Source organism: Micromesistius poutassou (genome assembly GCF_964030765.1).
Source record: "Micromesistius poutassou genome assembly, chromosome: 4".
Taxonomy (NCBI): Eukaryota; Metazoa; Chordata; class Actinopteri; order Gadiformes; family Gadidae; genus Micromesistius; species Micromesistius poutassou.
Genome location: NC_140274.1, coordinates 16,882,392 through 16,909,870, shown reverse-complemented (window position 1 = coordinate 16,909,870; position 27,479 = coordinate 16,882,392). Strand labels below are relative to the sequence as shown.

At 43.1% G+C, this 27,479-nt stretch overlaps 1 protein-coding gene across 3 annotated transcripts; it reads left to right on the top strand.

Moving 5' to 3' along the window:
• Positions 1-1,254: 1,254 nt before the first annotated feature.
• On the top strand, positions 1,255-26,160 carry LOC311341452 (glutamate receptor ionotropic, kainate 1; the record flags this gene model as incomplete). Of its 3 annotated transcripts, none has more annotated exons than XM_084466284.1 (16): positions 1,255-1,339; positions 10,491-10,658; positions 11,668-11,925; positions 12,750-12,931; positions 13,871-13,924; positions 15,202-15,375; positions 16,410-16,553; positions 19,531-19,638; positions 20,338-20,379; positions 20,839-20,952; positions 21,300-21,503; positions 23,512-23,735; positions 24,117-24,235; positions 24,485-24,702; positions 25,045-25,270; positions 25,819-26,160. In XM_084466284.1, 16 exons carry the CDS (start codon positions 1,255-1,257, stop codon positions 26,106-26,108), a joined length of 2,610 nt encoding a protein of 869 aa, XP_084322410.1. In that variant the 3' UTR covers positions 26,109-26,160. The 3 variants fall into 3 exon arrangements, with proteins under 3 accessions (XP_084322410.1, XP_084322409.1, XP_084322411.1); XM_084466283.1 differs by having other exon boundaries at positions 19,531-19,667; positions 20,355-20,379; XM_084466285.1 differs by lacking the exon at positions 20,338-20,379.
• Positions 26,161-27,479: the final 1,319 nt, after the last annotated feature.

Genomic DNA, 27,479 nt, shown 5'->3' with positions numbered 1-27,479 from the left:
AATTCTATTCAAGTAGTTTATGTTATTTGTAGTCAAAATAAATCTAGTTGACTGACTGCATTGTTTTCACTGTTTACCCAAACATACTGGAGCCATGCTTCAGCTGTTGACTGTGGACGTTACTCCATTAGTCGCCACTAGATGGCCCTAGATAACAATACACGTGCGCCTGTTGAGTTGATGGGATTCATTTTGTGAAATACCCTTTAATAGTATTGTATTAGTCGAGGCGTTATATCCAACAACAATATTTAGATCAATGGCTGTAATCAATGGCAATGCTGTCTTCAATTACAATTGGTTAAACTGTCAACCATAGGCAGCTTATCAAATGTAATGGTCGTCATAAATATCAATTAATAGCCTTGTTATAATGCTGATCAATTAATTGTTCGTAGCATATCATATTCCTAGGCCTAAATCACACAGAGATAGGCCTACACAAAGAGACGCTCAGAAGCAGACAGAATGAGTTTAAATAGGTATGCTCATGTTCGTACTATTATAAATATGAATATTATTGCCATGACGTATGCTTCGCCAAAAGTAGCCTAATAAATGAGTTAGAGGAGGATCCGTCCTTTTCACAAGTAGGTTAAGGTAACATAAACGGGTATTTTCTCTCTGTATCGGGACGTGCCAGATACAACAGTTTGAGGGAGTTAATCTTCCGGTCCGAAGATTACATCTGCGGGTCCATCGGGACGGGAGCAGCAGAGATTTAATCATTCCTCGGTGTACCGAGTCAAAGACGTTGTCGAGGTCGAATGTTGCCAGATTTAAAGTTAATCTTTAGGACGTATCCATGTTTGCGGATCAGCAGCTTGGGTTTGCCCTCAATTGACTGCACGGGAGCGACGCGTACTGTGCGCAACCGTTGCGCGCACGTTGGGGGCCCTTCTCCCGCCGTCGTCCACACGGGAAGTTTGCGCGCGTTGGGAGAGCAACGCGGGGATGCACGGGAATGACGTGCGGGAGTGATGGGCACTGAGCTCGGTTCGCACGATATGGATTTTCGAAATATGGAAACGCCGGAGTTTTGCTTGAGTTGAAAACTAATCCAAGTGGAGTGATTTTATTCTCTATTTTATTTTCTTCTTCTGAACACAATGTGTGAGGAACGGTGTGGCTCGGACGGCGTTATGTTACGTTCTCCCATGGATACCAGCAGGATACTGGAGATGAACGACTCAGAATGAATTAAGACGGAAACAGAAGAATATCCATGTTAAAGTGGAGGCCGGAGCGAGTACCATGGAGAAAAGGAAGGGAGTTTTGTTTTCGCTGCTCTGTTTGGCTGCAGAGTTCTGGCTCAGTTCGCAGCAGGTCCTGAGAATCGGTGAGTTGCGGGAAGGTGTGTGCGTGTGCGTGTGTGTGTTTCTTTTTTACGCGCGCGCGCGCGCGCGCGTGTGTGTGTGTGTGTGTGTGTGTGTGTGTGTGTGTGTGTGTGTGTGTGTGTGTGTGGTGAGTGTGTGTTTTTTTTTTTGTGTGTGTGTCTATTGACAGTGTTTGTGTTTAAGGATACACATGTCCCTGCGATAAGCAGGTGGTGTATCCTAAACACAGAGGATACACGGCATCCTGCTATGTATTCCTGTACTCATCAGCTGCAGGTGGCCCCGCCAGCATCCCACTGCATGAGATCAGGAGGAACAGAAGACTTCTGCTTCAAAACAAATCCACTTTCACCTCTTTTAGTGTCAACTTGTCTCACACTTTAGTTCCCCAGGGTGGATATCAACGAGTTTTAGTTGTAGATCTAAAAAAAGTTAATGCCAAGCATTTGACAGGAACTCCACTCTGGTATTAATAATCGTTGCACGTCTATTCCACAGTCTGTTTGATGTTACATGTGAGGCCTATCGAAAACTAAAGTGCACCGGTGTGCAGAATGTGAGTTTTATGATATAGCTGTTTCCCTCTTCAGTAGCCCACCCAAGCCCCTACAACCTTTCATCCTCCCCAGACCCTTTCCCCCATCTAACAGTTGTAGTGATCAGATGTGCAGAGCTTCATATTGTTAAGCTAGGCAGATCATCTGGCCACCTAATCTTTGTCATTTTCTCCACAACCTCCTGAACTCGTAATCTGGTCCATATGGCCGCGTTTGGGTTCAATTAACGCTTCCTGGCCCCAGGCGGAGCTCAGGCCTCCGAACGTTCCTCCTGGCTCCTTCCTAACCCCAGCCGTTCCCCTTCTGGTGACAATGGTCCACCTTCCTCTCAGCCCCCAGGGCCTTCAACTACTGTAACACTAATCTCCTGATTGCAAAAAGTCTCTTCCCGGAAATGGAAATGAGTCTGAAACAAAGTCTGGTGGTAAGGTCAGATGAGCGAAGGAGAAAGATGTGGGCCTTCCAACTCTCGTTCTGGTGGTGAGGTCTACAGTTTATGTTCATCTGCTCACATCAACCATTGTCCTTTTATTAATATTCGACCAAACAAAGCTAGCCCAAGGGATGGCTCCTCAAGTACACAGTTGACCTTTAAACAGGGCCTTAAACAGGGCTTAAAACAGGGACAGGGGTGTACTGGGAAAGAAATTCAGCCTTGGAATTATCCACTGAGATTGGCCCGGGGGGGGGGGAATCTATATGAAAGTAATTTACGGGTTAGGGCCTGTGCCTCTAAGACCTGCTTAATTCTTCCCTCAAAAACTTCAGACCCTCCTCAGACATTTTCTTGTCCATGGATTTCGTTGACCATCTCACTGCTGCACACTACTTTTGCATTCGTCTAGAATGTCAACACACATGAACTAACTTTGTTGGGATTTGCTAGTATGCCCAGTCCCAGACCACGGTCGCAGCACGCTCTCATGCGCATCCCGATTGACAAGCACACGTAGAGGGCCGGTATAGAGACAAACAGCCGCCCACCGCGATTTGTCCCATTATGCTTGATTGCCAGTACACTAGAGAACCTGGATTTTAGACAGGGCCTTAAACAGGGTGTTAAATGGCGCGATTCCTCCAAGCGGTGCAGTAAGGTTAGGTGCAATGAGGTGCAATGAGGTGCGAAAAAAAATGTGGACATACACATGCCGTCCGTTGATTGGTCGACAGAATCACTGACACAGTGACACAGTCACTTTCGGGCGAAAGGGGGATAACAACAAACAAACACCCGCGGGGTATTTCTGGATAACGGCGAAAGCTTAGTAGCCTGATGCATCAGCCGCTTACTTCATTACATTTCATATAGCGTCTGAACACGAGCCGTAGAGATTCGTTTGCTTCCGGGAGGCGGTTGCTTCCGTTTGCTTCGACTAATCGCTGCTGCTTGGCGGTGACGTGGTGACGCGGTGACAATAGGGTTAGCATTAGCGTTTGGCTTGCATAATGTCTTCGCCACTAACGGGGCCAGCTGGTAAATTAAACTTTTCCCAAACCCGGTAGGAAGAAGTCCAAAAACGTCTTTGCCCTCCAAAAAATTCGTCAAACATGCTTCTTGTTCTGGCTTTAAGTCTTCAATATCCGGAATAGTTTCAAGCACAGAGCGTATAGCTTCGCCGACATCCATCTCGTCAACTGTTTACCGCAGCTTGGGAACTACACCGGTATTTCAGTTTGGGCGCTTCAGTTCGACGTCATCGCCACATCTTCTCGCTGATTGGTCCGTCCGCTCTGGCGGACGGAGCAAACCGAAACGCATTGCTAGTTCCCTGACTATATGGTTGAGGCAAATTCAATTTGTCGGAACCAGTAGGCGGCGCTAGCCTGGCTAAAAGCTTAGTGCATTGAAGAAAATGTTGCGCAAAAGTTTGCCGTCCTTCCTGGACGTCCTACATTGTTTCTCTTTGTTTAATGTGTTGTGTTCCTCTTTTTTTATTGGATTTATTAGCCGGCTACACTGTGTCGGGCTGCTATGATGTCATGATGCTTACATAGCTGCCGCGGCTATCGCCATCCAGCTTAAACCCTGCCCTACCATAAGGGTACTGTCAGCGGTGGAAACACGAGCCGTAACTGAGCCGCACCTAACCGCACCTAAAGGTGGATTTATGGTCCTCCGTAAAGTGCTGTATGTAGTTACGGAGAGCCCTGGATAGTTAAATTATTATTATTATTATAGCTTACATACTAATATTTTAAAACATGGGAATGCGAAATGCATCCTGGGATATTTAACGGTCCCAAGTCCACACGAGTCACCTCCGATGCATCCTCGGTGGAACGGCCTCATCGAGAAAAACACACAGGTTTTACGACAGTACTCGCGTAATTGGAATTGGAACAGTACTTGGGCTACCACTGATGATGTACAGACGAGAACGCGAATTGAGAAACCGCTGTAAACTTTGGCCTTAACTGTACTACACCTACCGCACCTAATCGTACCGCACCTAACCGCACCGCTCGGTGGAAACGCGCCATTAAACAAGGCTTTGAACAGGGCCTTTAACCATGGCTTTAACCATGGCTTTAAACAAGGCTTTAAACAAGGCTTTAAGCAGGGCTTTTAAACAGGGCCTTAAGCAAGGCTTTTAAACAGGGCTTTAAACAAGGCTTTAACACAGGGCTTTAAAACAAGGCTTTAAAACAGGGATTTTAACAGGGCTTAAAAATGGGCTTTAAACAAGGCTTTAAAACAGGGATTTAAACATGACTTTTAAACACAGCTTTAAACATGGCCTTAAACAAAGTGGCATTAACAGTGTTTTAAACAGGGCTTTTACCAAGACTTTTAAACAGGGCATTAAATAGGGCTTTAAACAGGGCTTTTACCAGGGCATTATATTGGGCTTTAAACAGGGCTTTTAAACAGGGCATTAAATTGGGTTTAAACAGGGCATTAAATTGGGTTTAAACAGGGCATTAAATTGGGCTTTAAACAGGACTTTAAATTGGGCTTTAAACAGGGTCGTAGCATGTTAACTTTATACTGGGGTTTAACAAGGCTCTGGTTGCAGCTTGTACCTCCAACAGAGAGACCTCAGTGCTCACATCAAACAGTGTTCTGGATCCCCTTTTCACAGCCGTGTGTGTGTGTGTGTGTGTGTGTGTGTGTGTGTGTGTGTGTGTGTGTGATTGCAGGCTTGTCTGTGTATGTGTGTGTGTGTTATGTATGTGTTGTGTATTGATGCATGTGTTCTGCAGTATTTGTGCATGTTTTTGTGTTGGCAATCCTGTATTTGAGGTTGTGTGTGTGTGTGTGTGTGTGTGTGTGTGTGTGTGTGTGTGTGTGTGTGTGTGTGTGTGTGTGTGTGTGTGTGTGTGTGAGTGAGATTTGGTGTTTGATTTTGTGGGTAAGTGCTGTGGAGTGTGTTAATGTCTATGTGTGTGTGTGCGTGTGTCCGTGCGTGTGGGTGCGTGCGTGCATGTGTGTTTGTTTGTGCATTGGCAAGCTGATTTGTGTGGGAGAGTGTGTGGTTTTGTGTGTGGCAGAATGTGTTAATATGTCTGTGTGTGTGTGTGTGTGTGCATGTGTGTGTGTAGGGCTAGAGAAAGTCCCAACACTATCTCATTGTGCTCTTACGGTCTTTCTCCCTGCAGTGACGGCTGCAGCCATCGTACACAAACACAACCACCAGAGCTCCCAACACTTTATATCTAACCCATACCTGGCTTCATGTGAACCCTTTTGTTTATGCTGAACCTCAGATTGTCTCAAGTTTCTATTTTTATTCTCTTTTAATTGTAAAGATATACATCATTCATCATGCTTATTGGTCTCATACATTCAAAACTTCACATTTACATCTTATTTGTCCAATTTATATAGCTTTTACCACCTTGACAAGCCATTCCAGAATCCATCCCGGAGCGTACCCCTGGTAGGATGAATGAACCTTCGTACATCTGGGAGGACACTCCTATTTATGATGTCAATACAGGATAGTTTTGATGGCTAATCAACATCAAACCTGATGGTAAAATATGGTATTTTTGAATACTGCAGCGAATGTTTATATTACCCACAACATGTATGATATAACCACGAGAGCTGTTGGCCACTTACCATTCAACAGCCCAGACAGGCATTCGTTTAGACTCAGTGATCCTGAAAATGATATTAAAGGGCAATTATCACAATGACATAATGCAATTATTAATCCACACTGAAAAAACACTGGCAAGACAAAGCATATGAATATTTACACGTTTATTGTTTGTTTTCAGCAAGTGAAAATGTAAATTGTTATTTTCGTTGTCATGCATAATTATGTCGACGCAAGATGGAGTGTACACTAACTGCCACTCTATCGCTGACTTGGAGCTGAAAGTGGGGGGCGACAGAGCGTAACTTATCCAAGCCTCATGTCAACTTGTTTATTCGTCGGTTAATCGCTTATTGAGGTAAGCAGTGATCCGTGTCCTCTTCAAACAGGAAGTGCATCACTCCAATTATCATATTAAATATTAACATATTTACACAACAATTAACACTAGACACTAGACTAGAATTAACACACTTTGAATGAATGAATGAATGAGTGTTTATTTCGATCACAGCATCAAAATTTCAACAAAACAAATTCAAGGTAGTAACAAATACTATACAGCTGGTCGAAAAGGGTTGCGGCTGAAGCAAAGCTTATAGCTGCCGCACCCTCATTTCTCATTTCATTATTAAAAACCATAAGCAGTCTGATCGGAATGTCGCATATACATACACCCCACACACATACATACATATACCTACACAGTACGTCCCCCACCGACCATCCTATATCCACAAACCTTCACAGCTCAAAAAACAAAACAGGTCTAAATTTCCTAGTTTACATTACACATCCCATATCAATCCTATAGCTAAAAAACAGTCCGAATCAAACAAACAAGAAAACTTCATGTTTGTTGCAAAATGAAGTTAATTATTTCCCTTTGTTGCTCTCTACATTTTCACTTCTGTACTTTTCAAAAATATTGTTTTTAAACATTGTTTTTAAATGGGCAACATTTTTACTATCTTTAATATCTTCTGGTAAGCTGTTCCAAAGTTTCACTCCACAGACAGATATGCACATACTTTTCAACGTGGTACGAGCAAAAGGTTGCTTTAACTTCCCTCTCCCTCTTAGGTTGTACCCTCCCTCTCTTTCCCCAAACATTTTTTGGATTTTTCCTGGAAGTAGATTGTGCTTTGCTTTATACAAAAATTGTGCAGTTTTGCAGTCCACTAGATCTCTAAATTTCAATGTTCTTGATTTTAAAAACAATACATTGGTATGTTCATAGTACCCCACATTATGCACTATTCTTATTGCACGCTTCTGCATGACACATATCGTGTGTAAGGTGCTTTTATATGTGTTACCCCAAACTTCGGCACAATAGGTCAGATAAGGAAGAACAAGAGTACAGTACAGTGAGTATAACGATTTATAATTAAGTATATGTCTTGTCTTACATAAAATACCTATTGTGCGTGATAGCTTGGACCTAACATATTTAATGTGAGGCTTCCAGCACAAGTTGTGGTCAATGATCACACCTAAAAATATATTCTCATATACTCTTTCAAGCTTAACTCCGTCAATTTCTACTTCCGTCTGTATATCTAGATGTTTATCCCGCTTTCCAAAAATCATATATCTGTTTTTTTTAATATTTAAAGATAATTTGTTAACATCAAACCACAACTTGAGCTTTTCTAGCTCTCCCGAGACAACCTTCAAAAGTTGATGGAGGTTCTTCCCAGACTTTGCTGTTTTAAGCAAACAAAGATAGCTGCTGGCTAACAGTGATCTCCAAACTCTAACCTGACTTGGTCTTTTCTTTTCATATTAAACCATGAATTCATCAATGCGGATGATTCTAGATGGATAGACGGTTAGATAAGATGTAGAGTGGGCAGGCGTACTGTGAGCCCTGAGCACTGAGCACAGGGAGAAGTATTGGTGTTCTTGTTCCAGAACTTGCTGGCGTCCTGGGCTAGGTCCAGGATGGAGGTAGCCTTTTTCATGCTTAAGAGATGGGAAATAAGGAAATCCTCCAACCTCCTTACTCTGGCGAAGCAGGGGGGTTTCCTCACTTTGACTATTAAATCAATTATTGTGCTCTATGACCAATGGAAATACTTACTTTTTAAAATAGAATGTTAAGCCAATGGAGGTTAACTAGGTAGCAACAGCTAGCAAAACATTTTACAGAGAAAAAGTATACATTGGGAGAGAGATACTGTTGTTACAGGAGACGGTTTTCAAGGACCCACGCGTAGGGAGATGGACAAAGAAACAAGTAATTTAAGGCTTGTATTGCCCAACTGGAAACAGGCTAAATAATAAAGGCCAGAACCAGACGGGTTCATGAACTAACTTAAACAAGAACATGCGGCTGAAATACATTGGACACAGCAGCAGAGCACATCTATTAAATTTAAGCCTCGGACATACTTTCCACATACTTTTCACGTTCAACTTAAAACTAGTACAATCAGTTTAAAATGATAAAAATCATGTCCGCGTCCCGTGTATTTAGGCAATTGGGACAATTGTACAGAGAGATATATTTTGTTTATTGGAGAGATGTTAGGGACACGTCCAGAGTGATGATTGAGGGATAGTGATATTAAAAGTGTATTGAAGAGAGAGAGAGAGAGAGAGAGAGAGAGACAACGAGAAGCCCTGTGTATGCCCGTGAGAAAGACTAAAGATTCAACGATTGTTGTGCCCGGTGTCCGGGTGGCCATGATTAGTATCTATGTCTCTGGGAGCGACCGGGAGTTGAACACAGAGCTCAGTGTGGCCCGGGAGCTGCTCTGCCAAACCAAAGAAAAAGGTCATTCACCATCACAGTCTCAAGGGGAGGCTTTAAACCCCCAGCACCCTGCCCCCACTTCGCCTTAAAATTTATCACAATTTAACTAGCAATTATTTGATTATTATTTTATTGAATTGCTAGTGAAATTGTGATTGATTTTAACAGTTACAATTCCTTGCTGCCATTGTGGGTACAGTGTTTTCAAGGATGTTATTTAGGAAGTATTTTAGGTCCAAACTGGCACACACAGGACTCCTGAAAAGAAAATGGTAACACGAGAAACTGTTTTATATGTGTTTATGAAGTAGGCCTAATAGTGGGAACGTCTCAGTTGGTGTACTCTTGACTATTATTATTGGCAAATAAGATTGTTGTAGAATAATAATGTTTATGAGGCATGATACAGGTCCAGATACATTAGTGATGTTTACATTTTAAAGGCTTGTTACGGTGTATTTAGCAGGGTGTCAGCTGGTCAGGTGGCCAGAAGCCCACCAACACAGAAGTCATGGTTCTGACACACAACTGGACCATATGTGTGGGTGTGTAACAAACATGTTACATACAACCTTCACACACACACACACACACACACACACACACACACACACACATAGTCACAGACATAAATGCAAACTCCTAGCAGTCAGGAATCCACCACAGGTCGTTTTTGTTGCTTGGGTTTCTAATCATAATCTTTTATTTTAAAGCAATCCTCGGTACGCCAGGTCTCCTCTGTGTTGTTCTGAGGGCTAACAGGTTTCTGTATCGCCAGCAACCAACTGGAGAAATGATCGATACAACCTTTGACGTGGTTGTTGTGATGTGTGATGTGATTGGCTAAAAGTGAAAATGTTATTATTATTAACGACAGGGCGATAATACTCTAATTTCCCTGTATATGATTGCATATTATGAAGGGGTAGGTTGGTTCTGCATACGATTAGTAACGAAATCCATGTTGATTACAATGTTATCACGTACGATTCCTGGACACACGGACAGAAACCCTCAGCTCTGATGGAAGTCTGGCTCTCCTGTCAATCCACCATGTGATGATGACTTTACATGTTGGACCACATTATGCAACATCACAACTGTCTGGGTTACGAGGCTCAATGGAAACTTTGGCGAGAAAAAGGGAGAGAGAGGGACGTATGAGAGAGAGAGGAGGAGGAGTTGTGTGTATGGTTGGCTTCTGAAGAATTTAATAGATCATTTCATAGTTATCTGGTGTATTGTTTCACCTTATTAAATGAAGACATTATAATAATATGAAGATATTGAAATCAACAACAATCAACAAAACAGGGTGAGAAATAGGGGGCGGGCTGCGACCCCTTGATGGACACTTGAGACCCCTGAAAGCCTCAACATCCAAATTTTGGTCCCTGGAAAAATCTTAAAAATATTATTTGTGACTTGCATTGTTTTTAAAAGGTGACTATGTCCAGTATTCATATTATAAAGACATAATTCACAAATATCAATGAGCTACAGAAAAATATTGTTGTGGTGTTCCTCTTATATTGCCACTGAATGTGGCTATTTCTGGTAAAGCCTTCTTTCATGGATGGTGCTGTTGCAAATTGTCTGCAATCCAAATGTTGTGTAAAGAAAAGGCAACGTGTCCAACTTATGCTTCGAGCAGAGTAGACTTATTTCAGTAACAGTAACAGTGGCAAAACTTTTCTCTCTCTCTCTCTCTCTCTCTCTCTCTCTCTCTCTCTCTCTCTCTCTCTCTCTCTCTCTCTCTCTGTCTCTCTCTCGCTCTTCCACTCTGCAGGGGGCATCTTTGAGACCCTAGAGAATGATCCCATCAGTGTTGAGGAGTTGGCCTTCAAGTTTGCAGTGACCAACATCAACAGGAACCGCACGCTGATGCCCAACACCACACTGACCTACGACATCCAGAGAATAAACCTCTTCGACAGCTTCGAGGCCTCCAGGAGAGGTACAATAATATCTCCTCAAAGGGCCCTTTTTCACCCTGGTCAAATAGGAGCCTTTTAATCATTACTGGTGGGCTTGGGAGGTCTGCCTGATTTTAAATGACAATGGTAAAAGGAGATATGGTTTGGACAGAGAAAAAACTTCTCCAAACCATATATTGTACTTTTGTCATTTAAAATCAGGCAGCCCTCACCCACACATTTATTTCAATATTTGTTTTGTTTCATTCTATTTTGCATCTGTTGAATCTTTGTGCCTGATAGACGAAGCACTGGTGATAATAACAGTGCTGTTATTGGAAGAATGGTTTCTCATTTGAATACTCAGAGTAACCATAGCAATGCAGGTTTGCAAGTAGTGTGGTTTAAATGTGTAGATGCATAACCTTGCAGTTCGGTCAGCTAGTGTGCTAATTAAGAGGGGAAGAGTTCCCCAAGCTTCTTCGTTTTTAGGTCAGAAAAGGATTGAGTCCCTTCCTTGCACTCTGCTTACAACACACGTCTTTTAAGTCCTATCAACATCACGCCACACCAAGTTGCTACGAGTTGATCATTCGGGCTACAAATCACAAGGCAATAATGCACTATTGTAATGGTCTGTTTTAATTTATACTGGTCCTTTACGACACCATTCAAACCTGTTCAATTGTATTTGTATAGCCCTTCCAGTTTCTGTCTCAAAGGATCAGAAAGCTGCTTTCAAATATCTATGGCCTAGTCAGTAATCTCCCATGACCCAATATGCACACCAGGCCACCCCAAGGTGGGTCTGGCCCCACACAGGAACCACTGATTTTCTGGAGGTTGCTTTTGCCTCAAAATGTTGCATTGAGGCATACCTGTTCAATATCAATCGTTCAAGATGTTTTTTTTTTATTTCAGATGACAAATCTTAGTGTCACAGCTGATAACACAGGACAGTAGTAAAAAAACAAAAACAAAAAACAGTCTGGTTAGTGTGTAAGAGAGTAGAAATGTCTACAGAAAACTCACCCTGTCTTCGACCCCTAGCCTGTGACCAGCTGGCCCTGGGTGTGGGGGCCGTGTTTGGCCCCTCACACAGCTCTTCGGTCAGCGCGGTGCAGTCCATCTGCAATGCTCTGGAGGTGCCCCACATCCAGACGCGCTGGAAGCACCCGTCGGTGGACAACAAAGACAGCTTCTTCATCAACCTGTTCCCCGAGTACACCTCCATCAGCCGCGCGGTCCTCGACATCGTCCAGTACTACAAGTGGAAGGCGGTCACCGTGGTGTATGAGGACGCCACAGGTGAGGCACTGGGGACGGGGAGGACCATGCTGGTGGTGGTGGTGGTGATGATGGTGATGATGGTGGTGGTGGTGGTGGTGGTGGTGGTGGTGGTGGTAATGATGACGATGATATGATGCTGGTTGTGGTCATGATGAATATGATGATGATGATGATGATGGTTGTGGTGGTGAGATGGGGGTGGAGATGATTGTGGTGGTGATAATGATGGTGGTGGTGGCGATGGTGGTGATGATGATGATGATGATGATGATGACGATAAGATGGTGCTTGTGGTCATGATGGATATGATGGTGATGATGATGAAGATGTTGATGATGGTGGTGGTGGTGAGATGGGGGTGGAGATGGTAATGATGGTGGTGGTGGTGAAAATTATGGTTGTGAAGATGATGATGATGATGGATATGATGATGATGATGACGATAAGATGGCAGTTGTGGTCATGATGATTATGATGATGATGATCTGTGGTGATGATGAAGAAGAGAATGGGGATGGTGGTGATGGGGAAGAGAATGGGGATAGTGGTGATGGAGAAGATGGTGGTGGTGGTGATAATGATGATGATGATGATGAGGAGGAGGAGGATGATGATGATGATGATATAATATGAGGGTGAGACAGGGTCATCATCACGTATGTGATGATGTATGTAAGGAATGAAAATACAAGAAACTAAAATACAGTACAAGATATGAATTGGGTTATATGACCGGTGTAACATCCTATGACTATGATTGAGTCCCCACAATTATGGGAACTTAATTGTGTGCGTGAATTTAACCTACATTCTGACACGTGTGTCTCTCGCTGTGATTCCAGGTCTGATTCGGTTGCAAGAGTTGATCAAAGCTCCGTCGAGATACAGCATCAAGATTAAGATTCGCCAGCTCCCCCAGGGCAGCAAGGACGCCCGGCCACTGCTCAAGGAGATGAAGAAGGGGAAGGAGTTCTACGTCATCTTCGACTGCTCCTACCAAACCTCCGCCGATGTCCTCAAACAGGTGAGACTACAAATCCCATGATGCACTGGTCGGTCGGTGGTGGTGTGCCGCACCCGATGACACGATTGGTTCCTTGATTTGAAACATTTCCATGTGTGGTTGATATTAACATTTGCATTTATAAAATCTGCATATGCATTTATAAAATCCTATTTGCATTCCTACATTCTCCTACAGTTTGTTTTCCTTTTTATGCTGCAGTGTAATACCAGAAATTATCCTCAGGGATTAATAAAGTCTTATCTTATCTTAGGCACATCCACTGCCTTTCTTTAAATGGTGTTTCTTTAAATCCAAGTTATTGCTTCCTTGATTTGAGATATATTTATATGTCAACTACACAATATTATGAAGATATTGACTTGGAATAGTAGGAGTATGCCAAAACAGCGATTAAAACCGCCTTCCCGGTTGAAATACCCTGCCAGCTATTGTCTTTCTTATGGGTGTGTATCGTGACGTTTCATAGTTTCGTGCCGTCTTCAATCTCCCCCGCCTCCAAAATTGTATTTTCCACTTCAGTGGAACATATGCCCATTTTTTGTTATTTTATTTTGCATTGCTTTCTGAGTAATATCCACTATGCACGAGATTAGTCAAATTCTATCCCTTCTGAAATCCAATGTCCAATTTCCCAAATCCAAGCAGAGCCTGTTTCCAGGGCAGAAGCGGGATTAATTGGAAAACCCCACATGAACACAACATGAGCAAATTGAGACACTAAAATGCACAGTGCGCTAACTCGTTAATGCTAACCACGTCGGCAGTGTCCAGCCAACCAATTGAAAACAAGTATTCTGTATTGAGAAAGTCACCCCTGGACCCTTGTAATTGGTGTGGATGGATGGCCATGGGTGGGATGGGGTGCTGGAGAAGTTGAATTATTATTTGATTGGTTCTGTTCTCTGTAAATATGAATTCCTGTCTTTCCTCCTCTAGATCCTGTCCATGGGTATGATGACAGAATACTACCACTTCTTTTTCACCACTTTGGTAAGAAACACCTAGCCAGACTGCCAGACCAATTGGCAAATTTGACTGGAACCTCTCTGTTCCCAAGGGTCGTTATCAACGGGCACTGACCAACAACCAATCAGAGCAATGAAATGGTTGACACTCCCATAGGGTGTTCTTCTGTACAGTCATCGTATTAAATCCGCCCTATACTAGATAAACGTTTTTTTGATTGGCTTGACCTGGGGCAGGTCTGCTAGAAATCAGTTTGAAAGGAAGAGGAGGCCAGATGCATATTCCAGAGCAAAATAAAACATGAGCTTGCAGATTTGTCTGGTTCCCAGGCTAAAGCAACACCACCACTTCCCTACCAAACACGCAACTTCTGCTTGTCAATTGTGCAGCAGCATTAAACATCTGTTTTTTTCCCCTTAAAAAAATAGGATTGGATATATACTGTGGTTGGTCTGTGGTGTTACACTCTGTTCCATCCGTTTAATTAAAGGCCTGGTTTTTAATCCTGGCTCGCCGAGTCTCTGGCTGCGCTGAACTGTGTGTAGATTGCGTGGAGGTCTGAACTCAGACATCTGTGGTTTGTTTCATAATCTGATTGTTGGATATATTCTGCATGTCCCAAATTCCTTAGGTCTTAATATATTGTTACACAGCTGTAATCAAGTGTCCTTTTACCCTTGTGGTGTGTTGAAGCCATAGACGGGGTAGCCTAATACCGGTACTACCGCTCTTCTGAAAGATGACCGTAGATAAGAAGAGGAAGCCATGTGTAAGGTTGAGGCAGACATGGATGGGCAGCTGCTAACATTGCTGTGTTAGCAATGTTATGTAACCGATGCTACAGTACTACTGATGCAGTTGTGCTATTGATGCTAATGTTACTGCTGTGTGACTAATGCTAAATGCACAAGCTAACTGATGATTATGATAATGGTGATGCACTACTGCTCATGCTTATAATAAATAATTTGATTTTAAACACAAATAATGTAACTATGCTACTGCTAATGCTAAACTACTGCTCATGGTAGTGCAGATGTCTGACTAATGCTAACAGTTCTGTGCTGCTGGGTTACTTTCGCTAATACGGCAGAGCTTCTAATGCTAGCATTGTTAGCATCAGCACCTGTGCTACTGATCAACACTTCTATGATAAAGATTCCCCAAGGAGTTTGGCTATAGTCTAGTAAGACTGCTGGATCCCAGATTATACTGACGCTAACTCTGCTCCTTGGTTATTTTTTTCCTTTTTCGGGGAGGGGGTTCATTTGTGTTTTCTGTGTGTCGTCTGACCTCTCCAGGACCTGTTCTCCCTGGACCTGGAGCCGTATCGCTACAGCGGTGTCAACATGACAGGCTTCCGGCTGCTGAACATCGACAGTCCGGCGGTGGGGTCGGTGGTGGAGCGCTGGGCCATGGAGCGGCTGCAGGCCCCCGCCAAGGTGGAGAGCGGCATGATGGAGGGCATGATGACGGTGAGTGGGCCCCTGATGGTGCGTTCAGGTCACGTGGGACCTGGAAGAGATTCCCATCTGCACTTTAACTTGGGAGTGTTCAAAGGTTGGGTCAGTAGTAGTAGGCCTACACCCGATTAATAGCAGTCTTACTTTGTTGATTGATTTATAACGTATTTTAGAAACAGTACAGCATGTGCAATGACTCAGATTGTGATTGCATGCTTTCATTGTACTTAGCAACACTTTTAAGTTGCTTTGGATAAAACTGTTGGCAAAATGACTAATTTAACTATAAATATGTTCTGTGTGTGCGTGTGTGTGTGTCTATGTGTATATTTGTTCGGTGTGTATTCCATTTTTACATGTGTGTGAGTGTGTTTGTGTATACTGTATGTGTATATTGTATGTGTATATTTGTGTGTCTGTGCGTGTATGTGAGTATGTATGTGTTTGTATATTCTGTATGTGTATATTTGTGTGTGTGTGTAGAGAAGTAACCAAGCCCGACACAGTTAAAGTAATTTTTTTCTCATATTAATGACACCTTTACGTTTGTGCGTATGAAAGCACGCCTTTATTAAACAACTGCAAGGAGTTTGGAAATGTCGACAGATGAGCGCAACAAGGGAGCATTAACAGCGAGCACAAGAGTGCTCGCTGTTAACGCTCGCTTGTTGCGCAGAATCATAACCAATTTAAATCAAATAGGCCCACAAAAAAGGCCACGATAATGATAAATTCCACAAAATGACACAAGAGGTTCTGAGGTTATGTAGGACAGGTAGCCTATGAAATTAAAATTAACACGAGTGTCCCCAGTGAAGTAAAATTAACGTTATCACAAAAGCAACGCCCACGCCAACGCCAACTCCTTATCGCGCCGATGTGACCGAGCCCGACCTGAACCCGAGCATCATTTCTAAATAGTTGTTATGTTTTTTTGTATAAAAAAAATAAAAATTGTTATGATTTCCATGCTCTAGTGTGCAATGCATGCCTGTGTGTGTGTGTGTGTGTATTTCATGACTATGTGTGGTGTGGGTGTCTTCCAGACGGAGGCGGCTCTGATGTACGACGCGGTGTACATGGTGGCGTCGGCGTCCCAGCGGGCGTCCCAGCTCACCGTCAGCTCACTGCAGTGCCATCGACACAAGCCCTGGCGCTTCGGCTCGCGCTTCATCAACCTGCTGAAGGAGGTGAGGCCGCTCGCGGCGGGAGACCGGCCCATAGTCACGTCTAACGCACGCCAACCCTAACCCTGGTTTGATGAGCAACACTGTACTTTATGCTAATGCTAGTATTTATGCTAAGTCAAAGTCAAAGTCAAAGTCAAAGTCAGCTTTAATGTCAATTACCAGATAGGTGCAAGACACATAGAGAAATCGACCCACGGTGCATTAGGTACAAAAGGATATGATTTAAAATGAATAAAATCTGGGTGGACCCTCCCACGTCGTATGTAACTATTGGGTGTTTTTTTGAAATGGGTTGTATCACACCTGGTGGTAACATTTGTAGCAATTGAGTAACCTAGGAAACCTGCCGCACCATATCCCCTCAATGACCCTGGCCTACTTACTAAAACCTGTTTTCTATTTAAAATGATGGACCCTCCTCCTGTTCTACTCTCTTCTTATCTATTAACTAATTAATTAAAAATATATTCAACAAACAAGATCCTTTGTAGCAGTATAAAAGAGGCAAAGCTGAGTTCCTGGCAGAAGCCACGTACTACACTGGTACAACAAAATACTTATTCTGTTCAGAAACAGCATATCAAATCTCTTTGCAGAACTTCCCTCGATTGAACCCTCTTGTTATGAACAAACATTGTATACATGGAAATAGTCCTCATTTTGTTGTCGTGGCCTTAATAGACAGAACAATGAAGGTAGACAGGATCGGTTCAAAGACAGAGGGCGAAGCAGAGGACCACACAGGTCAGACTCAAACACTACACATACATCTGAGATCCGTTCAAAGGCGTGGGCAGGGGGCCAGGGTCGAAGGGCTTAGCATCAGGCTGATCAGTGCATTCTCTTCTCTCAACAATCAGGAGATAAAGAGAGAGAGAGGGAGAGAGAGAGGGAGGGAGAGAGAGAGAGAGAGAGAGACAGACTTGATTTGTACGGCTTTACACACAGGAACTTAATGAGAGACGAGGGAGTGTGTGCCTGTTGGGTGTGGTGGTGGGAGCAGATGTTTGCGGGGACATTGTGTGTGTGAGATGAGACCTCTTCAGTCTCCCCTTCTGCACAGCAGCTTCATCGACGGCCTAACAGCTCCCAGAGGGTTCATCAGAAGAACTCAGAATAGTTATAATGACAGCGCACTTCATTACACCCTCACTGATAAGCATTGCCTCTGATGCTGCAACATTAAAGTCTCAATGTGTAACACTTCACCTAGCTTGTAGATACGATAACCTGGCTAATCTGTGGCCAATGCTTAGTGTAAGTGATTTCAATGAAGTGATCAATAAAATCCCCAAAAAATCAAAAAATCTAATCACATCTTATAACTGATATATTCGGCAAATAAGAAATGCTGATCAGACCGTACTTCTCTCTTTGTTTCCAATAATCTTATTATCAACACTAACATTTAGAGTGCACTGTGATTGAGTTTTTGAATTCTGAACGTGTCCCCCCTACTTACTGGATGGGATTTGACCTTCAATAGATCCTGGTCTGCTTTGGTGAACGTACAGATGTCTGCGTGTCTAGATTTGTGGATGTCTTTGTGTGTAAAGATATGTACGTTTATTTGTTTGTGAATGTCATTTCTGAGTGTGTATGTGTTTGAGAGTGTTTGTATTATCATGAGGGTGTGTGTGTCTAGATTTCTGTGTGTGTGTGTGTGTGTTAGTGTGTATAGAATTGGGTTTGTTTGTTTGTGACTGTCTAGATTTGTGTGTTATGTGTGTGTGTGTGTGTATGTGTGTGTGTGTTTGCATCTTTGTGTGTGATCCTAGATGTGATCATCTTTGTGTGTGATCGAGTTCCGAGCACTGATTAAAACATCTGTCCAATCAGATGGTTTGGAACAGATTATTTCCGGCAAGTTCTGGGATGAGTAACCGAGATGCTGGCTGATTGGATGTCTGACCGAATGTACTTCATCATCTGCTCACTCCAGTACCTTTGATCTCTATGTCGTCCAATCACTGCTCTGCAAGCAAAACTAGGCCACGCCCCCTGGCTCCATCTCCCAGCTCCCATTGCTTCACTTAATATTCTTTAATCTCTTTCAGATTAAACTCAGACATCCAGCGTCTCTGCCCTTTATACAGCATTCTGATATCAACATTTTAGGAATAATTAGGGGATAACAAAGCGCTGTAATCTCAACAGAACGCTAATTTAGTTCAATACCCCTCTGCAAAGGGGAAGGAAAAAACTAATTAGAATGCAATTCAATTTGTGAAGTATTTTCAGCCCACCCGTGAATCACCATGTAAAATTTTTCAGTTTTTACACATTATACCGAGTGTATATTTGGGACATTTATGTTGTTTTTCTTGTCATAGACTCATAGTTTATAAAGAATGAGATGATATAGCATCTATATCATCTCATACTTTAGCTATATTATAGATGAGACAGTATGACATTTTATAGATGCTGAAGAACAATATGATAGGTGATAAAGCGTGATATGATATCAGGGTTGTCAAAATTAATGAAACATGTCAGTCCATTTCAGCAGTAAAGTTTAAACAACCATTGCTTAAACAAGCACATACCAGATCATCATTGTAGGCCTACAAAAAACAGCACAGAAAAACAGGGTGATCAAATTAATCAAATATTCATCATTGTTGTAGAAGACATTGTTGCTACAGAACAAATCATTTTTCACGATAATATTTATGCACTGAACCCTGAAAGTCGCGGTAAAAAGATAACATATTTTCTCTGCCATTATGATACCCACAGGGAAAGTTATGACAAATGCACCGTCAAACTTTATGAAGAATTGTATATTTTCAAGCGTATCAGAAGGTTTTTTTTTGCATTTGGTATATTATGGCCCGCAAACTCATATGCGTTTCTCACCCCTAATACAGGTGATAAATAATGATATGCCAGATGATAAAGAATGATAATGATATGATAGAGGATAAAGGATGATAGGATATAGCTGATCAAGAAGCTGCTCTCCCCTCCCCAGGTGCAGTGGAACGGCCTGACGGGACAGATAACGATCAACAAGACGGACGGCCTCCGCAAGGAGTTTGATCTGGACGTCATCAGCCTGAAGGAGGACGGCATGGAGAAGGTGACCTGCCCGCTTCTCCTCCCCGAGGCGTGTTAAAGACTGAAAAAACATGAATGGACTGTACCGGTCGGGGTGATCAAACCACCTCAACCGCTTGTGAGGACCACCAACATATTGGTGGTCCTCACAAGCGGTTCACTTTTTGATCAAAGTTTAAAATAGTGTAGCAAATTCACAGGTTCACAGACGAGGGAGATTATATGGGTGGGTCTCGTGGGCATTTGGCGTTTCATGCATGTGTATGTACAGTGACCATGGTGACTATGACAAAGATACCTGATTGTGATTGGTTGAACTTATTTTGACAGCCGAGAGCCGTAAAAAATTTAATCTTGGTGGGAATAAATTGAATGTCGCTTTTTTTACGTAAAATGGAAATAGCCGTGTTTTTGTATAGTTTCTTTCAGCACCTTGATTTGTAATTTGTCGTTTGTTGCAAAAATTGCAACAAACAATCACGTTCAATGTGACTGCGATGGTTTGATCACCAAGATTGTCCTTTAAATGCTGTCCAGATTGATTCAAGTTAAAATGTCAAAATGTGACCCGAATCATTAAAAAATCTTACAATTTACAATGGAGATGAACATCAGAGATGAAAAGCATATTTACTGTAGAAATGTTGTTTCTATTATTCTCTTTAAGAACTGCATGGTTTCAGGTGAATTAAAATGCTTCTCTTTCCGTTATTCCTGCAAGACAATTGCGGGCAACAGCCACCTGAATAAAGTGTGGAAAAAGGTTTGTACTGTAATGATTGGAAACCCTCTGATTGTGTAATTATTGAGTAATCCTTCCTGTACCCCTTGTTTCCCAGCCAGCCAGAACCATCAAGTGTCCTGTACATCACTTGTAAACCCTTGTTACGCTTGTAAACCCACCATGTGGTTCTGATGTGTGTTTGTGTCGTTGTGTCATGGATCCTCGCCTCCCCTCTTCTCCTGCTCTTCCCGAGTCTTGTGTGTGTCTGATTTGTATCAGTTCTCATATATTTAGTCATTTAGTTGATGTTAGCAGACGCTTTTATCCAAAACCGCCTACAGTGCATCATTATAGATATATGCCATGAAGGAGCAGGTGGGGGTTAGGAGGCATCTTGCCCAAGGATGCCTGCAGGTAGACTGACTCGGGGGATCGAACCCAAAACCTTTCTGTAACTATCGTAATAAATATGGTTGATTTTTGTTTTTGTTTTGGCAGATCGGAGTGTGGAATTCTGGAACGGGTCTTAATTTGACGGACAGCAACAAAGACTCTTCCACCAACGTGACGGACTCCATGGCCAACCGGACCCTGATAGTCACCACCATTCTGGTAGGACGACCGAAAGGACTCAGGTTAAGAGGACCTGTTTAACACATCAACACAGACAACATTAGAAGGTTGTCTATGAACATACAGTATGAACATGAACATTTGAATCTTTAATGGCACATTCCATGTGTTAATGTTGCTCAATGTAAAATTATACTATGATACTATGAAATAATATAGGCTGATATCACCTACTCCACTCTGCATTTTTTCATTCACTCCACAAACCTTAATAAAAAAAAAAAAATACTTGTTGTTGTACATTTTAAACCCAACGGTAGACAACATCACATCCGTCATTAACTCTTGCTGTCGCCGAGGCCTGATGTTGTTGTGTGGCGGTGCAGGAGAACCCGTATGTGATGCACAAGAAGTCGGACAAGCCGCTGTACGGGAACGACCGCTTCGAGGGCTACTGCCTGGACCTGCTCAAGGAGCTGTCCAACATCCTCGGCTTTGCCTACGAGGTCAAGCTGGTGACGGACGGGAAGTACGGCGCTCAGAACGACAAGGGCGAGTGGAACGGCATGGTGCGCGAGCTCATCGACCATGTGAGTACCAGCAGCCCACCCTGGTGGGGTGAGTTGTTGAATTGGGGGGGGGGGGGGGGGACGCGTGTTTTTCTTTTTTTTTGCCGTGAGAAAGTGGATGTATGGCGTGTGCGCGTGTGTAAGCAAGCAAAAACGTGTGTCACACGGTGAAACCGTGAGAGTTGGCAGCTCTGTGTTATGTGTGTTTTTGCTAAAATTGGAATACAATACAAGCTGAAAGAAACCACCGCTGTCCTGTAACGGTACTGGAGCTCTGTGCTGTCGACACCACAGTGGGGCACAGAAACACAGGATTCACTGTGGTTTCTGTGACATGAGAAACACTAAAAATGAATACTAATGTTTTATAAAGAACGCTATCTTAGTGGGAAAGCCACGTAACAGATAGCCACGGTAATGTTCTTATGACGGGAGAAAGGAGCAGAAATATAGTATAGAGACAACTTGGAGCTGTGTGTGCACGTATGTTTGAGTGAGAGACGGGAGTGGATGAGAGACAGAAAAATCGGACCCCCCTCCATTCTACTTCAGAGGTACAGAAGGCCTCCGACAAGGATGGGCCACTGAGTGCAAATAAAGCTAGTGCATCAGAGAACAACAACAGACCAAGGAGGACACCAGAGCAAAATGCATTGTACACACAGGATTAGCAGTCCCAATGATTGAAGATGAGGACTTTGTTTTAATGATTGATACAGTTGATAGGAGGCTGACTGTTCCCCAGAAAACTAATAAGCATCTGATTGACAAACATTTTGAATCATCATTGGTGTTTTTGCAATTTTTTATTTTTCTGCAAAGAAAAAGCAAGGCCATATTTATTTTTTATATGAGACTTGGTTATAAGATAAATAAAGTTGTTTCAGTTTAGTCTGTGTATGTATATTTCACGTTTATTTCATTAATACACAGGATCAGATGTTATAATCCCTTGTGCCAAAATCCAAGGAAAACACATATTCAGAAGCCCCTGCCCAAACCAACCTTATAAGCACGCTGGCCACTAAGCTACCAACCAATGGTGAAAAACACAAGACAAATGGCCCAACTAACAGCAGTATGCAGTTTAAACCTTAACACCATTCCATAATACCGGTTAATAGATCTTTCCCCTAGGCGTATGAGTTTGGAATAGAGAAACGTTTAAATAATGTTTTACACTTTAACCAGTTCGATTTTAGTCAACTAAAATCAAAATGATATTTAGTCGACTATACAATACAATAAAAAAGTAATAAATGAGCATTTAGTAGCTTATTTTTCAAAAAGAAAACTCCCCGGAGTATAACCCTGGAACCCCCTAGTGGGTCTGTGTGAGCCGAGGAAAACACAGACCCACTAGGGGGTTATACTCCGGGGAGTTAAAAAAATAATAATAATAAAAAATTATATATATATATATAAAAAAATTATATTAAAAAAAAAATTAATAATAAATAAATAAAATTTGACCTGCCCGCATGTTTTTTTTTGGACGCGCGCGCATGTTTTTTTTTTACCTGCGCTCGCATGTTTTTTTTTTTACTTTGATTGCGTTGAATCAATGTTGAATCCAAACATATGCCCTTGACCCTGACAGACAGAGAGCCAGAGAAAATCAATGCTGACACATCTTTCTGGCGAGATCACACATCATACCCATGATGCTTTTGGTGACTTTTTATTGTCTCATCCTAGTATCGTTTGTTCTGACAATTACAATTGCTTGCGTATGACAAGCCTTTTTCCCCCCGGTAAAGACTTGGGAGGAGCACTGCCTGCCTTCTTAAGCAGTGCTGCCTACAAGGTGCCCAGGACGAAGCAAATTCTAGTGTTAGCACTAACTCTGCTAACTGCGTGGCAGGTATCTCCTCTCTGGAGCATCAGAGTGACTTCTGAACCAAAGAAGTCCTCCACTAGGCTAACAGGACACTATTTACGTTTATTTATTTCAGTGTGAATTATTTCACCTGTTGCTGTCACCACATTCACTCATCCCTTCCTTTCTCGGCTCCTCGGTCCATGCTAGGTGGCAGACCTGGCTGTGGCCCCCCTGACCATCACCTACGTGCGGGAGAAGGTGATCGACTTCTCCAAGCCCTTCATGACGCTGGGCATCAGCATCCTCTACCATAAGCCCAACGGCACCAACCCGGGGGTCTTCTCCTTCCTCAACCCCCTGTCCCCGGACATCTGGATGTATGTGCTGCTGGCGTGCCTGGGGGTCAGCTGTGTGCTCTTTGTCATCGCCAGGTACGTTGTTTGTCGGAGCTCCTCCACCACCGTTCAGCTGACTGTCGATGAGGAAGAGGGGAGGCGATGTTTACTGTTTACTCTTAGTAAAGAGTAAAGTTAGAAAGTGGATTTAATGAATTTGTTCGATTGACTGAAACATGTACTGTATATTATAACATTTGTTTAGCAAGTGGTTTTAAGCTGCACATTAATTTTTTTATACATCATTTTCCTTGAATTTCAAATGATAAATTAAAAGCTTTCAATAAGAAAGCGCTTATGCTCTTCAAAGTAAAAGTCCCCCCTGTCTGTTTGAAAAGGCTCTCATATGAACATTACCTTCTCTTCTGACTGACATCCTGGTACTGTGTGCGTGTGTGTGTGTGTGTGTACCCGCAGGTTCACCCCCTACGAGTGGTACAACCCCCACCCCTGTAACCCCGACTCTGATGTGGTGGAGAACAACTTCACGCTCATCAACAGCGTGTGGTTCGGCGTTGGCGCTCTGATGCAGCAAGGTACCGACCCCAGACTTGCGTGTTATAATCATAAAAATAACATCCATTAAAGAGCAACTGAGAGCCCAGACGGCCGGCAGGTGAGTGAGGTCCGTTGGTCACTCAAAGTAAGAGCGAACAAAAACAGGATTGATTTGGTATTGTAACAGAAACCAAGGTATCTGTGTAGAAAAAACCTAACCCTAGTCTCCCTCGGTGACCAACCTGACCTCTAAACACCCCCCCCCCCCACCCCCCCGAACCCCCCAGGGTCGGAGCTGATGCCCAAGGCCCTGTCCACGCGTATTGTGGGGGGCATCTGGTGGTTCTTCACCCTGATCATCATCTCCTCCTACACCGCCAACCTGGCCGCCTTCCTGACCGTGGAGAGGATGGACTCGCCCATCGACTCGGCCGACGATCTGGCCAAGCAGACCAAGATCGAGTACGGCGCCGTGCGGGACGGCTCCACCATGACCTTCTTCAAGGTAACCCGGGGTTACCAATTGTGCCAATCTATGAGCCCCGTATCAACATAAGACTTCATGCCGTTTCCTCACAACATCCAGAGTCAGAGCGCCTTTTTAGAGCTGGTCTTAACACTGAAGAAACATACAGAGTCTTAAACATAGCGTTACATGTTTAGATTTTATATAAAGAAGAGAGGAAAAGTCAATAACATAAGGATAATATTAGACATATAATATAAGACAAGACTTTATACAAGACAGAAAGACAAGCCCATCAACAGTTTCAATGTTAGCAGAGAATGCAGTGATCAACTGCAGTTACAAACCTTTGACACCTGGGTAAAATACTCGCCTCTCCAGAAATCCAAGATCTCGACCTACGAGAAGATGTGGGCGTTCATGAGCAGCAGGAAGAACACGGCGCTGGTGAAGAACAACCGCGAGGGGATCCAGCGAGTGCTCACCACCGACTATGCCCTCCTCATGGAGTCCACCAGCATCGAGTACATCAGCCAGAGGAACTGCAACCTGACGCAGATCGGAGGGCTCATCGACTCCAAGGGATACGGAGTCGGAACCCCCATCGGTGAGGACTCCAAAACGCCCTCAGCTCTTGTTTGGTTCTGATTCACTTTTAGATAGGAGTGCGTTCATTATAATAATTAAAATTTAACGTTCATAGAGAACCTTTCTGAAGTGTTACAAAGTGTTTCACAGGGAGTTTCACATGGCCATAAAACACAAAACTAAATTTTGTAGTAGGACATAAATATAAATATATAGTATAACAGCTTTTTAAAAGCAAGTAGAACTGTAGAAATATACACATAAAAAGTGAACACATAATTAAAAGCATGAATGAAACAGACATGAGATTAGAAACAGATTGCTTGGCTAACAGAAAGACCAACCGGAGAATAGCTTGTGGATGTGTAAAAATACATTTGTCTTTACCATTGTTTTGCATTTCAACACACAGAAAGAAAGTCAGAGAGTCAGAGCCTCATTTCTCCCTTTTCCTATTTTACACTTGAAAGTATGAAAAGTATTCTGAAAGTATTCTGAGCCTCCGCTTCCTGTCCCTGTGTGTGCGTGTGCTTGTGTGTGTGTGTGTGTGTGTGTGTGTGTGTCTAGGGTCTCCATACCGAGACAAGGTCACCATAGCGATCCTCCAGCTGCAGGAGGAGGGGAAGCTGCACATGATGAAGGAGAAGTGGTGGCGAGGGAACGGCTGTCCCGAGGAGGACAGCAAAGAGGCGAGCGCCCTGGGCGTGGAGAACATCGGCGGCATCTTCATCGTGCTCGCCGCCGGCCTGGTGCTCTCCGTGTTCGTGGCCATCGGGGAGTTCATCTACAAGTCCCGCAAGAACCTAGACATTGAGGAGGTGAGCGTGGGACAGTGCGAGTGGCACAACAAGTACTAGATAGGCTCCTGGCGCTCTCCGCCTCCTCCGTCGAGACATTCAGACGGAGGATCAAACACGCGGGCACGGCGGCCCCCGGGGGGGGGGGGGGGGTGTCGTTGACGTCTTCATCGCAGCTCGCTCGGCGGTTCTTCGTCTTCGGAGGAACTCCCTGGAGCCGAGCCGAGGGAACGGGTCGCAGCCCCCGACGAAAAGAGAATAACAGTTTGAGTGTTGAAGAACTGCAGTGTTACAATCAGAAAAATAACTATTGGTAGACTAGTGGTTTTAAAAGTAGTTTTGTCGTAGAGCACATGGGCTTTATATTCTTAATTGGAAACTGTTCGTTCCCCTATTTATGACCACAGATGGTTTGTGACTGACGGGTGCTCAGCCTGGATTTTTCGTTCTCTTCTTTTTTTTACGTTTTGTGTGGAATATACGCCAGAGTGAGTACTGTAGGAAAGTGTTGGCAATACACTGTACTGTATCTCAGCTCTGAAAAAAAAACTGTCTAAACATCATTATTTCCCTGGGTTTGACAGACAACGGTATTATATCAATTGTTATTTCATTGTTTGTTTCGAAACATCAGATATCAGAATGTCATTTTTTTTCAGAAAAAAAAAGATTTTGTTTAAAGATCTCTTAATGTCAATTTTTTTTTCTTCTTTTTGTATTATTGACGTATATGAAGATGCATGTTTATGTTCTTGTCATGTTGGCATTGTTTCAGAACGACTAAAGTTATGCAACAAACTTATTTTTACCTTTATTTCCTGCTTGCTCTATTTCATTTAGTTTTCTGTGTGTTTATGCACGTGTCCGTACATTTTTTTCGGACATTTTCAGTTACTCAATTAATTTCTCTTTAATCAGAAACATTCAATGTTCTAGAATGTTCTGGACGCAGTGTTTTGCCGTGACGCTGCTGGGAGCATGTAAATGGGTCAGACCTCTGGAACAAGCGAAGACGTGTGAAGGTAATCTGACAGAGAACAACCAGCTGTTCTCTAATCTGTCTGTCATGGGAGCAGAGTGTGAGCTAGCTACGCTACTAGTCTCACATTCTGCCCTGAGATTACACGTTTATGACCTTTCCACTATAATCCACTCAATGGGATACACCACCCCTCCATACACACAAACACACACACACACAGTTGTGCATTACGCAAAGAATCAGGCCTGCTTTTGTAATCAGTCAAGATACAAGAGATCAACAGTTGGTGAGGCATCAGATGTGTCTGCTGGGTTCCTGCAGCCGTGGACGCTACAGTTCATAGTATTTGGTTCAGTCAACTAGTGCGCTAACCATGTCACCGATACACCTTGAAGTTCAATGTCCTTCCCTCTCTGGCAGTCCATTGTCCTATCCATTAAGGCCTTTTA